This window comes from Hippoglossus hippoglossus, chromosome 13 (genome assembly GCF_009819705.1).
Source record: "Hippoglossus hippoglossus isolate fHipHip1 chromosome 13, fHipHip1.pri, whole genome shotgun sequence".
Lineage (NCBI taxonomy): Eukaryota > Metazoa > Chordata > Actinopteri > Pleuronectiformes > Pleuronectidae > Hippoglossus > Hippoglossus hippoglossus.
Window position 1 is genome coordinate 20694534 of NC_047163.1, and position 15451 is coordinate 20709984.

The window sequence follows — 15451 nt, forward strand, 5'->3', positions numbered from 1 at the left end:
TGAAGACCTAAAAAAGACATCTTTACTAACACAGTGGGATTATTTGGACTGATGCATAATTCAAAATGTTTCGTCGGGTAACATTATCTCCCTTGGAAGCCACAAGTCTACACTGCTCTCTTCTGTCACTCTAATTTTCTAAAACTATTTAAACAACTAACTCGCTCCTTTATACTCCACTGTGTTCTGGATGCTGTGTTTGTGTTCTGAAAGATTACTGAAGAGAGGGGTGTATTTGTTTTGCTGTTATGTTCAAGAACCAAGTCTTTCTTTCAAATCACTTATATAGTGCTTCTCTATCATGAATCCCATTTACACAATGCAGGCACAGCCGTCAGGACAATTTGGGGATTCAATGTCTCTTCCCAAGGAGACTTTGACATGCGGGATGGAGGTACTTGGATTCGAACCACCAACCCTTTGACCCCTGAGAAGATAGAAAGGGATTAACTTAATTCATCAGCATTTTATAATTTAAATTTACTTTAGGTTTACCCCATCTACATGAGGATGAAAAGCAAACAAAGGTCCACAGTTGGTTTTAATGGGAGAAGACACAGGGTCGTATAAACAAAGAAAATTGTAATTGAGAGGCAGCCTGAGCCAACATTGCTTATGCCGAAATAAAACACACAATCTTCCGGATGTGATTATGAAGAAGAATAAACAAAAAACTATACTCTTCTCTGCAGAGGACTTGTTGGAGTGACCACTGGGTACTCAGTCACGGCCCGAGCCAATGCCATTCTTACCCAGAAAGCCCTGTATCAAACATGACCCGGTGTTTCCAAACTTCATCCATTTAACACAAGATTCAGATTTGATTTTGTACACTTGCTCTGATCTGTGCTTCACCTCAGTGTTATTGCAGAGGTCTACAGAGAGCTCTTGGACTTCATGGCTTGGTTTTTACCCGAGCATACAGTGTGAATTGTGCTACATTTTATACACTGATGTCTTCCCATGTCTAAATTAGTTGAATTTTGCCACTGTGCCACAATTAAGGGTCTGAATTTTCTTTAAATGAGAGAATTTCGTTTTGGATTTTTAAAACATTCTGAGAAATTACTAAAAGCGCGTTTTCACTTTGTCAGTATGGTTAACATTGTAATTAATTCAAACCAAACTTAAACAAATTATACAACATTATTAATATATAAAAGTATAACAAGTGCAAGATAAGAACTTGTCTGATGACTTATGTTTATAAAAGTAACATGATTTTGTATATGAATGTGATGCATGTTCTCCCCGTGTTTTAGTTGGGTTCTCTCAGGGTACTCCACCATCTTCCCACAGTCCAAAGACATGCATATTGGGGCAAGATTATTGTAGACTCTAAATTGTCTGTATAGATGTGCATTTGAATGGTTGTTTGTCTGTGTATATAGTATTGTAGTGTATGTAAATATTTAATGCAGCCAATAATGAATAAGCACAAATGGTTGCAACGTTAAAATACCTCTGTACACACATAATCAGCAGTATTTCTTTCCAGAAAGATGCCGACCATATTTTTAATACGCCTCCACTTGCAAGCTCAACAACTTTGGAGTGAGCCAAAATATTCCGCAAACTGTGAATGGGAGAGGAGGAACAATCTGCAGAAAATAATGAATGTGGCCTCCAAAATTATAGGGAAGAGCAGCTATGTAGAGAATATGATGAACTCCTAAGAAGTAAAGCTGACAGAATTATTAACGACCCCCCTCATACACTGTACTATAGTAAATTTTAAATGTTACCCTCAGGGAAAAGTTATAGATCACAAATTGGAAATAGAAATATCTAAAAGAAATCCTTTGTCCCAGGTGCTGTCAAGGTAATAAATGGAACTAAGGTCCAGAGGTGCTCCTGACTTCACTGCAGTTTCTTGCACAATATACAGTAGTTGAGTGTGACGTAGTTTATCATGGAAACTTGTGTAGGAATGTGTATGTTTAGAAAATATGTTGACATACTCCATATACTGTGTTTTATGTTTTTAATGATATCTTTATAATGATACCAAAGGCAAATTTCCACATTGCTGATAATACAGCTTTTATATTTGTTCTTTCTTCCCTATCACTTCCGTTGCTTTCTTCACCTTCTTAATTGAGGCATGTCTGTCTGTCAGTCTGTCTCTCTAGCTGCTTTGAGACATGCACTGACCTCCGGAGATCCTCCGGACTTTCTCCATCTTGCCCCCGAGTAAAAGGTTCGCAAAAGTCCAGACGAGCCGAACACAGCAGGAGATCCTCCGCAGGATTCACAGAGAGTCAGTGGGTGGGTTGAAGCAGTTTTTAATATGTTTTTAAATGAAACAAAGTATCTCCAAATGATAAGGAGGAGCCACACATGAAAAAGTCACCAACGAAGATGTCAAGAGTTTGTGGTGATTAGAAACTATGCCTGTGTTGCTATGCTGTAAATAAAAACATTTGATCTCAGCAGCAAAATTAATACATTACAGCCTGCGTCACCAGCCCTCACCTTAATCCTGGAGGATTTGTTGCTGTTGTGAACGTGTCTGAGCAGAAAGTCTCCGGCTGCGTTCTACGTGTGTGAAAAGTAAATTCTCCGGAGTTCCTCTCGAGGTCATGTCTGAATACGGCTTCTGTCTGTACGTCTGTCTGCAATTTGATTTTCTCAATAACCCCTCAGCTGCTTGACTTCCTGGGTGTTTAACTGAGGAGCCAAGGACGCGCAATGTTGTAGACAACATCAAAAATACATATTCAATATAAACCCTATGCAACCATCCGACTGACAGCATGGTTTTCCTCTCACAGTTCAAAGACATGCAGGTTAATTAACCTGGTAGCTACACCTCAGAGGTCTGAATAACATAAATAAAACATCATGTGTCATGTGTCAAGTTGTTTTGGATGATGATTTCAAGAAGAGTGCAAGCTGGATGCACATTTTAAACAGCCACTGCACTGGCTGAATAAATAAAATGAACAAAATGGATATAACATAGAAGTTATTTGGTTAAAACGTAATTGTCTTTTCGTGGTGTGCCACATCTCAGCTCTCCTCCTGACGGGAGCTCTGTGGATTGGACTAGATTGCACGAAAAAACATTAGCTGGGTTACAGAATAGTTGGACAAACTTGGGTTGAAAAGAGAGGAATGCTAGTTTTAAGCCAAGGTTTGTGTGCTGTATAATTGATGATAGACATCTGTGGTTTTCATTTGGAGAACTCTGAGGGAGTGAGAGAGAGGGGAGGAGGGGGAGGAATGCTGTGTTTGTGTGTGGATCAGTGAGTCCAAATAGTGTGAGTAAGGATTTACCCCTCAGCGATAATTACACTTCTTTCCATGCTACCTCCTCTGTGTAAGTGACAGTTAAATATTAATCAGAGATGAGGACTTTCAAAATGTTCATTCTGTGGACATCTTGTATGTTTACGTCCACTTGTACCAAATTTGAAAGGATTTGGTTTAAAGGTAAAGGCTGACAACAAATACATTTGATAAATAAAATGTTCCTTCATTGTGCTTCAGGGACATATTTTTTAAAGCATCGTCACTTTATTTTTAAGTGCCCTAAAAAGATCTGCATCATGGAAGTGATTGTACATGAACTTCAATTCCACATGTATTGAATAAAAGTAGCCAAAAAGAGAAGACCCAGTTATTTTAGTTAGGATGTCACTCAGTAAGGTGCATACTTACGCCAAAGCCTAACAGTCCTTCTGAAACCACATTTAAATTCACTAGATTCAGATTTTTATCTGAATCCGCACCAAAATGCACACACTCAGTCTCCTAAACATGCCTGTTTCTTTCGTCAAGATCCATTAATTATTCTCTGAGAAATCAAGAAATTTTTTTAAAACGCCCCATCTTGCAATTTTAAAGAAAGTGTTAAAAAAAAAAACTCCTGGATCCGCACCCAGATCCGGGATCAAGATTTAATGTGTACTTCCTGGAGCCATAACGCCACCAAGTTTCAAAGTTTTTACATAATCTTGCATACAAATCAACCAATAAACAAACGGGCTCCTTGGTGGAGGTTATGTTTGGCAGTCTTCTGACTCAAACAAGCCTGGCAGGTTTTTGATAAATGTGAGATAATCTGTGTCTGTATCTGTCTGTCTCTGTGTCTGTATCTGTCTGTATCTGTGTCTGTATCTGTCTGTATCTGTTTGTCTCTCTGTGTGTGTGTGTGTGTGTGTGTGTGTGTGTGTGTGTGTGTGTGTGTGTGTGTGTGTGTGTGTGTGTGTGTGTGTGTGTGTGTGTGTGTGTGTAACTGTGTGTGTGTGTACTGCACCTGATGAGTGTGTTGCTGCCGGAGCCCTCAGGACTGTAATACAGCACATTCTCCAGCGACAGAGAGAAGGACAGGCCCTGTGTGTCTGAGATGTAGAGGTGTGTGGCGTTGTTTATGTGGTTCACACACACAAACACTTGGTCCTCCGATGCATCTGCTATGTAGTACTCCTGTCGGAAAGAGAGGGCAAGAGTGAGGGCTTGTGGGGGGGCATGATGAGGTCACTGACCAACTGTCAGAATACAGACAACCTGATTAGACAAAGTGAAAAGACTGGATGCCTTGTACACTGTCTAGGATATAAGGAAGTCAGTTGTGTCATTTTTTTCTTCGAAGGAAAACAGGTTACTCATTCACTGTTTGCTTATTCAAAGTAACCCGAACTGCTCAGGAACAGACAGGAGTTGAGGAGCTGTGGATGTAGACACTGACTTTGACTCATCTATGACTCCAGAATGGTTTAATGGTCATAAACTCGATCATTTTTAGGGAACATAATCTTGTCTATCATGTTAACTCCAAATAAATCTTTAGATTTTACATCTCATTCCTCCAAAATAAAGTAGATCTGAAAGTACAATAAAAAGCGTCCGCTGTATATTATACCCCAATCAGGCAATGTTAACTTTATCATCATGCCCTTTCATAATGCCATTTGCACCATATAATGACAAATGATTGGTTAATCTATAGCTGTAGATGGTGTCTGTTATGTTATTGATTGATTATGTATTACTACACTATATGACTTCAGAGACATCATTGTGACATCATTCCTACCATATAATCCTAAATTATTTTTGATATATAAACTTTTAGTCTTGTCTGTAGACAATATTGTGCATTTACCTCGAAAATGCATTTTTTTACTATGACTTAATTTGCTGACTTTTATTGTGACTTTCACATGTTATCACTGATCATATGATATCAAATGAAAGGGAATCATTTTCTGATAAATTTAAACTTTAGATAATTTCTCCATTACTTATGGGTTAGGGTTAGGGTTCCATCATCTGCAGATAAACATTTCTGTCTGTAACAAAAGGTTCGGATGCTTGATGCCCAGCCCAACTTTAACATTTGATGCTTCCATAAATTCTGAATTATCAGTCAACATGTAAGAGGGAGACTCACCGTGATTGGATGGCGGGTCATGAACTGGGCAGCTTTCATCGGCTGGCGGTTGTAGGAGACCCAGAGCTGAACAGATGACGGATCGTGGCTGCCAAACAGTTTCTGGAGAGGCAAAGAGACTGCAAGTTCATTCAACTGCTCATCACGAGTCAAACCATTTAAACATTCTAGAGGCCACCAATCGAGTAGCATGCTCTCAACTTCTGTTGTCAGCTCCAACTTGGAATCAGAACACAGCCTGAGGGAAAAGTTTGTAAGTTAGAACACATCCACTGATTCTATTCAAGTATTGAAATATAATTTGATCTTTTTTGGGGGGAAATCACCAAGATGTTGATTAACCAGAAAGGGTGTTGTGCTGTCACTTTGATATGAGACACTGCTGTCCTGTGTGAGCTGCTGTCCACAGGGAAGTGAAGCTGTGGACAGAGGAGACTTTTGTTACCTGAACTGTCCTGACAGTGTTTTTCTGTCTGGATCTCCCAGTGTGTGAGTGTGTGAGTGTGAGTGTGAGTGTGTGTGTGTGTGTGTGTGAGAGAGAGAGTCTCATTACAATTGCAAATACATAGGAAACTGGCAGGAAGGAGCAGTGCTCTGATTTTTCATAATTTACAAGCACGTTGAGCGAGCTGAGTGGACGACTTGAGCATATCTCCTTTGTGTATGTGGGGGAGAGAGTGTGGGAGGGAGGGAGGAACAGAGCAACCTTCTAATCGGAGTCCTGGGGATATATTCCACATTTCTTTTAGGTATGTGACTCAGATTTTCATTTGAGAGTAAACTACCCACCATTTGAATGTACAGTGATGGGTAAATGACACATATACCATTGTGGAGTGATACACTCACAAGATTAATGTGATGTGCCGCTTTTAAATAAAGTGAGGATGTTAGAAATTAAGCACACGTAAAATAGCTGTCTATCAAAAGTCAAAACTATCACAAGTTTACACATTTTGAAAACACATATTTTTCTTATAACAAGAGAGGACTGTTTGTAAAGTGCCTTGAGATAATGTATTGTAACGGACTGGTAGTTAGGATTATGTTCTGTTTGACTGCTATGTGGTCGTTATGACTTATGTTCAGCTAAGTACACTGTTAAATAAGTTCTGAGATGTCCTGAGGGTCAGTGAACAGGTCGGGGTGGGGCATGTGACAGTTCTAGACCAATGGCTGTGGGGTTGTGTGGGATGACAGGCTCTCATTGGCTGGTTTGTTAGCGGGTCAGGGGTGAAGGAGGAAGGGGAGTGAAGAAGACGAAGTTGTTGTTAGGAGTGTCGGAGTTAGGAACAAGACGTGTGACATGTTCGGGTTGACTTTAATAAAGTTACAAATAAGAGAAGAAGTTCCGTGTCGTCTGTGAGGCGGGGACGCTACAGTATGTTATGATTTGGTAATATACAAAGACAATTGAAATGGGAAATTCAGGTAAGAGGAATATCACAGGGTTGACCTTAGAGATAACATCAATCTTATATAAAAAAAATAGGAATAAAAACATTTAAAAAGGTTATTTGTAGCGAGAGAAATTATATGCGATTGGCTTTTTTTGGGTTCCTTTAAGCAATCATAGCAATGTTATACATCAAAATCAACTTTCTCATCATAAGCAATACTTTGCATCCAATGTATGTTGCATTGTATTATACCATCAAAGTTATCTTGAGTAGTTTGTAGATTAAAGAGACTTAAATATGATTTTTTTAGGAATTCTTATCTTTGTTGGTCTTTGGTCTCTGATATTGTACATTAGCATAGCATTAGCACTTTTTGTGTGTGACATAAGTACATTTTACCTTCTAAGCATTTGTGCACTCATTGTGTATTCACTATTCCTTTTACGAATTGTAAATAAATCATAAATATATTTTAATAGATATTCTTTATTGCACACTAACCCTTTAAACACAGTCTTAAGAAATGCACCTCCTAAAACCTAACGCCAGTTTAACAAGCCCATACACCACACCCACAACACCAACCTTTCGTGTGACATTTGAAAGACAGTGTTTACATCACACACAAAAAAGACTTTGAGTGGTATTATGGATAGTGTAGGATTCAGTGGTTCTGGATATTGACACTATATACAATTCAGGGTGTATCAGGCTTTGAAGGTTTACTTTTAAATCGGTCTCTTTTGAGATGTTAAAACGGAATTTAAAATAAATGCTTTTGTGTATTTCCTCAAGAAATGTATTTGAATGAAGTGACGGTCGGAAGTGAAACCTTGGTGGATTCCTCTTCGTGATTTCAACATCAGACCAGACACCACATTCTTAAATAAGTTGGGTGATCTTGAGCTTCACTGTGTACTTTTACAAAACAAAAGCTTTTCTGCCTCATTTCAGCCCTGGAAAACGTCATTCTAACTAGAGGCGGTGGATGAAGACCTCAGGCCAAAATGAAAACTATATATGAACGGTTTCCTCAAACATGCTGAGGAAAGAGAAGATTAATGATGCCCGAGACTGTTTTTTTTCCTCCAGACCCTTTATCATCCACAAAGAACAAATCAAGCTCAGAGGACTGTGCACTTCACCGACATCATGTTACATTAATTCTAGGCCATAAATGTTCGAATTCTGGAAATTATTTGCATGATTTCCCATTTTCACAACAGACCTCCAAAGGGGAATTAAACCCTCTAAACTGGCTTGTATTTCTATGACTGTATGAACTATGTTAACACCTACCTGCTCAGACCCTTTTGTCCAAGCTCTTCAAATCTATAGTTATAGCAAGAGAAGAAATACGTCTGCTTTCCTCCCTGTGAATAAACCAGTCCTGAGGCTCCAATCTCGACTCTCAATTTACATACTCTCCACTCTTTCTATTTCTGTCTCATTCCTTGCTCTCCCAGCTATAAATGTAAATGGTAAGGGAAATGTATTACAGAGAGCTGAGCAGCTTCAATATTTTTGCTTTGAATTAGTTTGGACCACCCTGCTCGAGCCTTTAGCAGCAACACACACTCAAGAGAGAGAGAGAGAGAGAGAGAGAGAGAGAGAGAGAGAGAGAGAGAGAGAGAGAGAGAAACAGGAGGAGAAACGGAAAGAGAGTGAGACAGAGGGAGAGACAAAGACCAGGGGGAAATTCAGAGTCTGGAATTCAAAGAGCTGAGCAGCACATCCACTACACTTACTTTGTCTGGGATGTTAGAATTACATCGATGTGCTATACTTAGAGGAATGCAAATGGCCACTTCATATTTTAATAATCGCATATCAGCCTTTCAGTGTCTGACAAATGGCGTTGAGGTTGTACAGCATTTTATCAAACCTGCATTCAACACTGAATCACTTTATCAAATTGAGACTCCTCTAGTGAATCCAGAATTTCAACATTTTAAAGTAACCTAACATTCAGTGACCCGACTTTTGATGGCAGAAGACACACAGAAACTATACACGTTTTAGTGGGATCCCCTGATGTGCTCTGCCTGTATAGACAACACCTGATAATAACATGAACTGCATAATATTTCACTTTTACAATTATAATAGAGCAGTGTGACATTTTAACACGAGCCAGAATATCACTACCAGTCTCATACTTGTCTGTTTAATACTGATTTAGAACCAGAAGATGGTATGGTTAGCTTATAATGCCTGGAGGCAGGGGGAAACTAATAGCTTTATTCTGTCTGAAGCTAAAAGAAATCCACGCTCAAGCAACTTCTTAAATTGTGACCTTTGAAAGACGTGGTAGGAGCGTTTGCTCACCTATGGACGGAGGTAAGCTAGCTGTTGTCCCAGCTTTCAAACTTTTAGGCAAGCTAAGCAAACAGCCCTCTAGCTTCATGTTTAGTATACAAACATGAGAAGGAGTCAGTTGTTTGTCTGCATCTGGGCAAAAATATATATTTTCTAACATGTCATATTAAGATTTAGCTGATTCACAAAATATTTTTGCAAACAATCTTAAGCAAAAAAGCTTTTGCTTGTTATCTAATTGGTATTAATTATCTGAGGTTGATACAATCGTCCAATAGTGAAAACACGTATCCCTCCTTGCAAAAAGTGTTTTGAGATCTGCTAATCTTAACTACAGCTAAGCAGTGAAAGTTTTGAAAAGATGGTTGATAAGATCAGAGTTTAGCAAATCCTGATATTTTTCTGTTTGCAGCCAGGACCAAATTAAAACTGACTATAGAACCTAATACACATTAAGTAACTCTGGACATGGTGCAGAATATGAATCTAAAGAAGCATCAACCTGTATTGCTTTGTTTGATATTGATGCTGTTTCAGAGGGTTATTCAACCTGACAAGAATCAAGGAAGTGCTGAAGTTCATTTCTCTCCTTGATTTTTCTTTTTTAACAAACCATTTAGTTATTGAAAGTCACAATACCTGCTTTCAGCAACTTTCATTGTACTTTTAAAAATGAAAAGAAATCCTGTGCATGTGTGCATGGGCCTTGGAAAGATCTGTGTCTATTCTTGACTGCCTAAGCATCCCTAGAGCAGTTCAGCCTTTTCCATCCGCTCTATTGATTTGTCCACTGTAGTGCCCACATTGACTGTATGGTGTGATGTGAAAGCAAAGCAGAAACTATCCTGAGACAATGGAAGGAATGGAGAGAGGTACAATTGGAGGCACAGAGCACAGACAGAAAAGTATATACAGAATGACAAAAGGTCAGAAAACAAAATGTAAGTAGGTACTTTGTATTTTTCCATTTTAGATGTTGAGGAAGCTGTTCTCTTCCTCCAGTCTGTAAACTGTAACTCAGTTAAGGTTTTCGGCTCAGTTTACTTTATGAGTCAAGAGTGAAAGTTGGACAGGAGAATGTCTACGATGTATTTACACATGTAAGGGGCACGGTGATGATATATTTTCCCAGTGAAACCACAGATTGCAACCTAGTGGCAACTGTAAGTGAGCTACACTGTGATCATAATCTCTTGATACACATTCAATTTAATTAAAAAATATAAATGTCTCTAAATCTCTACCCTTTCAGTGATCCCAGTGACACTGAAATTAATGTATTTAATGTAATTCAACAGAAACAATGAGACACCTGGAGCTGTATTCCTAAACGATGAACAACGAGTAATATAATCTCACATTAAATGTTTTTAAAATTTGTAAAAGGTCAACACCTGCTGCTAAAGTTAGATTTTCTTCTCTTTACTTCTAGAATTATTTTTTCCCTGTGTGACGTTTTATCAGTATTCACAAACAATGTTGAAATCTGACCATCAGGGACACCTTCTCTTGCTTGCAACACATTTAAAGATGGGTGCCTGAAATGCACACCCTAGTTACAGGAGTTCAACAGGGCTCCATACTAGGCCCCTTTCTTTACAGCGCCACTTGCCACTTGTCCTGTCATAAACTCAACTCAAAGCTCCTACTACTGCTATATTGATGATGCCAGACACCTTTTGTCAAAACACACATAACAGCTTTGCTGATATTTTTGGAGTAACTGTCAAGGCCCCTACCTGAAATTATCCGTATACTTCAACATTCTGTGAAATGAGCCTAAAAATGAGTGATTTCTTGTTTCCACTCAAGGGAGGTGGCCAAGTGCTCATTGAAGCCTTTATCATCTACTGCAACTCCCACCTCACTGTGTCAGCCAACACACCACACAGACAGCCAAGAATTCTAGTATGCATTTCGTGTCCAACTTCCCAAAGTTTTTCCACACTACTCTGCTTTTCAGTTCACTAAATTGGCTCCATGTTGCTGTTATCCGATACTTCTCTACACAGACCACCTAAACATAGCAACTGGGAGACTTTTTCTTAGAGATAGAGCTCTATTTGAATAGACTTGAACTTTCTCTCTTGATCATTGCATTGGTTGCATTAGTTGCTGTGGCAAAGGCAAATCAAATATATACGGCACTGCTTTGTCAAAACTGAATAAAGAAATGAGGTTGATTAACAAGTTTTGCTGCCTTTTCGTTGTAGAGGGTTGTATCATGTTTCCAGGTCTGTTAAGTCATGTGCTATCTTATAGTACAAGTACAGAGGCTGGCAAGGTTACCAAGGTTACTGATGCCTTCAGCTGTCTCCATCCAGCTGTCTCATGACTCACCTTGCATGTGTTAGCAGTCCCTCACGCATATGTAGTGGTCCCTACATTCTTATTTATAAAAGAAAATAATAAATATATCTATATACATTTTTATGTATTTATTTGACAGGATAGTGAAGGTTAGACAGGAATCAAGGTCAGAAAGTAGGGGAATAACATGCAGTAACATGCATGCAAGTAGAACCAAGGACCAGCTGCTCAAGGCATGTGCCCATGTGGTATGCAGCATAACCATCCGGCTATCAAATCGCCCCCACACCCTACATTATGATTTGAGCATAGTGCAAGTTGCTCAAACCTAAATTAAGCAAATGTGTCACCCTTGTTACATTGTTTGGCGCTTGTGCTAAAATCATACACATTTTTCCAAGACTTGAATAAACCTCTCTACCTTCACTGTCAAGTGCATCCTGTATATTTCCTTGTAACCTCCAAAGCCATAGATAGCTCCAGTCCCACACTGTAGACAGCAACAGGGTGACATTTGTTAATGACTAGCCGAGAGGAGGAGCGTGTGTTCACCAACCCCTCTTATTTAAGGCTGACATTTTATCCTGACAAAAGGTACCTGCACTTACACCGCAATGATTTGGAAATGTCACGAGTCAAACCTCTGAGGCCAAGTGCTTTGTTTCAATCCCCTGGTGTAGACTGAATCCCATCAGACCTTTATGTACTTTACAGTTTTGGCAATGAGGCTGCCTTTCTGCTCTATCCCAGCCCATATCTCAGGACTCATCTTACATATTCATGATCCACTGGCTGAATGCACCTCTGACAACGCTGTTATTCAGATAAGCTTGTAATACACTATAATGTCAACACGTCTCATCTTTCATACAATGCAATCCCTCTGCTCAAGCGGATGTCAAGCACCTCTGTAGATGATTTCATGCTAATAGTTTTATCATTTTAAAATAAATAGAATAGTGGATGAAAACACTCCCCTATGAGTACTACATCAACAAACAGCAAACCAGTTTGCAGTTCATCATGTAAGTAATAGTTTCTCTCTCTTGAGGTCTGGTAAATGGTTATAAATTTCAGACTGAGTTGTTAGAGGATAATGTGCCATTCACTGTATAACTTATTTGGTTTTCTCTTCTACCCTCTCTAACTAACAGTGTGAAAAGGTGGGTTGTTGGCTCAGCTCTCAAGTTTTTGGCTTTATATCAAATTCGAAGCTTCAACTCTACCAAATGGTGCAATAATATGCAAATTGACAGGATTGGCTCCACTTTGATCCTTCCTCCAGTCTCCACTTCTTGTTTTTACTCTGTCACATACCTTTTACTTAGAGAATCTGTGATTGAAATGGGAAGGAATATACAGTATGACTAACAGATACAGTAACTGGGAAGAGCAGGGTTGGGCCTTATCAACACCCCCATTACATCTATTAAAGCAGTTCTCTCCCCCAGGTCTCAGTGATGGGACCAAAGGCTGGGGTCTTTAAGGTCTGATTAGTACTCTATTCCTCAAGATCCCTATTGTTAGATATAACCCTCCATTTATGGCTCTTTAATTATCTTGAGCAGCTCGGCACTGCCAAGAGCCCTTGTGATATTCCATTATTCTAATCCTATTAAAATAGGATTATGCTTGTCATCATTTTTCACTATCACTATTGCTCATGAATGTTGCAAGGCAGCTGGCTAGCTATGCTGCCTAAGTGATGGCTTGTCTTAATCCCACCAACAAAGCTTTACCGGTGAACTGTTTCCCAGATAGCTGAAATAGTTGTCAGGCACCACAACCCCTCAAGTCAAGGTCTGGAAACAACAACTTCCCTACTCCCAGAAGGCAGACGGCAGACGGCAGGCGGCAGACGATCCCAAATACATAGATTCCAAATGAAGGCATCATGAACAGCAGGGCAGTGTAGTTTTATAGACATTTTTTCTTAAATAACTAAATGGCCAATAAGGCTTAAGTGCTGGTATGTCTAGTCAGCCTGAGACAGGAGAACAAAGTGTGGGGGGACTATGTGTGAGCTAGAGCCAGTGTGTTACTCACTTGTTGTTAGTTGTAGCTACAGCTCTCCTCTTTTAGTGGATAAAAACAATATGCTTAGTTTTTCGAAACTTAGGTCAAGAATCTTGATTCCAAACAAACAATTGGGGTTGAATCTGTTTCACGTCTATGATATAAGTCATCAAAAGAAACACAATATATCATCTACCTCACGTTCTGCTAGACCTCAACAACCTTTGGTCGGATTTTAAGTCAGTCCCACACCTGCCCTGCTGGATTGAGGTGGTTGACTCTGCCAGTGAAGAACATCCTACCCCTGGTCCAGGAAAGGCTCTTGCAGCATCAGCTATATGTGTGACATCTCCTTGTCTAAATAATGGTAGAATATGTAGAAAAAAGAAAGCTGCAGTTTCTTCCCTGTTGACCGAGTATGAATGTGAACAAAATCTAACTATACTAAAGAACTAAAAGAACCAATATATGAACCCAATGACATGGGATATGTATTACATAGGTTGAAATATTTGTTTAGTCTACATAATCTGCATACACAAAGACAGTACTGGTAATATATACAACTGGACCAAGCCCAATAAATTAAATATGCAACATTAATTGGGAATGAAGAGAGTAAGACTTTGAAATCCACAGTATAGTTGTGATTTTAATGACAAGGTCAACTAATATCTACCATAAATGTATACATTTCATGCAGCCTAAGCAAATACCCCCTCCACAATATCAACACTGATCACTGCATGACGTTTGATACTTTTTATAAAATTGGTCAAATCTTTCCTCATAGCTGTCCGCATTCATTCAATCAGGTCCTGCTGACTCTGCTTGATCTAAGCTCTACTGTGCTCAATGTAAAAGTTATTTTTTATGTTCAATTAATCACAGACATTCATTCATTTAGGTGTCACTTTTGGTCCACATTGGGATGGAGTGAATAACCTACAGAGTTTGAGTTCAGAATGGTGCCAACATTGTACACATCAGCAGAAAAATTGTTTTGGTAGACTCGAGATAAGCCTAGAAAAGAAGAACCTTTATAAGCAATACATTTCATTTTTCTATTGAACTATTACTGCCATCCAAGTTACTGGTGTAACACAACAGGAAGCTGTGACAGTTTCAGACCAACATGTTTTTCTATGTTGATGAAAGAAAAGGGGGGGAAAAAAAGACAGCAGCACAGAACTACTTTGAGGTCTGACTTACTGTAAATGTGAGCACTCATCAACAACCATCTTTCATCTTTGGGTCCCTGAATCCATCTCTGATAACTGCTAAGTCCACATTACAGTCTCTGAGTTCATCTGGATACTATCATTAATGTTTAGTGCTCCCTGCTGATGTCTTTCATAACATGGAGCACTGATGAAATGCTTAGTAATGACCATTTAAGAGCAAAGACAAGAGAGAGAAAACCCAGACAAACAAGTCAGTCAGGTGTTGGCAGCTTTACTTTGCCCTCTGGTCCTCTGAGCCTATCTCATCATCTGTAGTAGGTCACAGGCTAATTCCAGGTTTGTTCTCTCATCTGCACACTTTTGGATTTAATATAGCACAGAGCTTCTATCTGTCTTGTGATAAGGGAGATTTTGGAATGAGCGCTAACTTGGATAAACTAAGATTTGTATGAAGAGTCAAACTCAATTTTGACAAAATCATCTGTGAAAAATGTCCACTTGAGAGAAGACCATGAAATAGATTTAAAATACTCGGTGGACTTTGCAAGGATTATTTGGTCAAACAATGAACTGATGGTTTTTCTCCAACACTGAGAACAGGTCTGATGATGTTCTCATCACAAAACTACAGTCCCCTAATTTAGTGAAACCAGCATCTAAACTATTTTTGATATATATACCTGAAATAGTTGTTGCACGAAGAAAGAAAATCAATGTAGACCAGGAGACGCAAACTATGACACATCTAGTCTGCAGCATAATTGATTCAAGCGATTATTTATCAAAAAGTCGGGTATTACGGTCACGTAACTTTGTTCAGGTTA

The 15451-nt window shown here is 39.1% G+C and overlaps 1 protein-coding gene across 2 annotated transcripts in view; it reads right to left on the minus strand.

The window, feature by feature from the left end:
- Positions 1-15451, minus strand: part of sorl1 (sortilin-related receptor, L(DLR class) A repeats containing) — a 77031-nt gene that overhangs the window by 34247 nt on the left and 27333 nt on the right. For both annotated transcript variants that reach the window (XM_034604157.1, XM_034604156.1), the window contains exons 7-8: positions 5399-5500; positions 4262-4431 (exon numbers count right to left, since the gene is read on the minus strand). In XM_034604157.1, coding sequence (XP_034460048.1) covers positions 4262-4431; positions 5399-5500 — 272 coding nt within the window. The remainder of the gene's footprint in view (positions 1-4261; positions 4432-5398; positions 5501-15451) is intronic.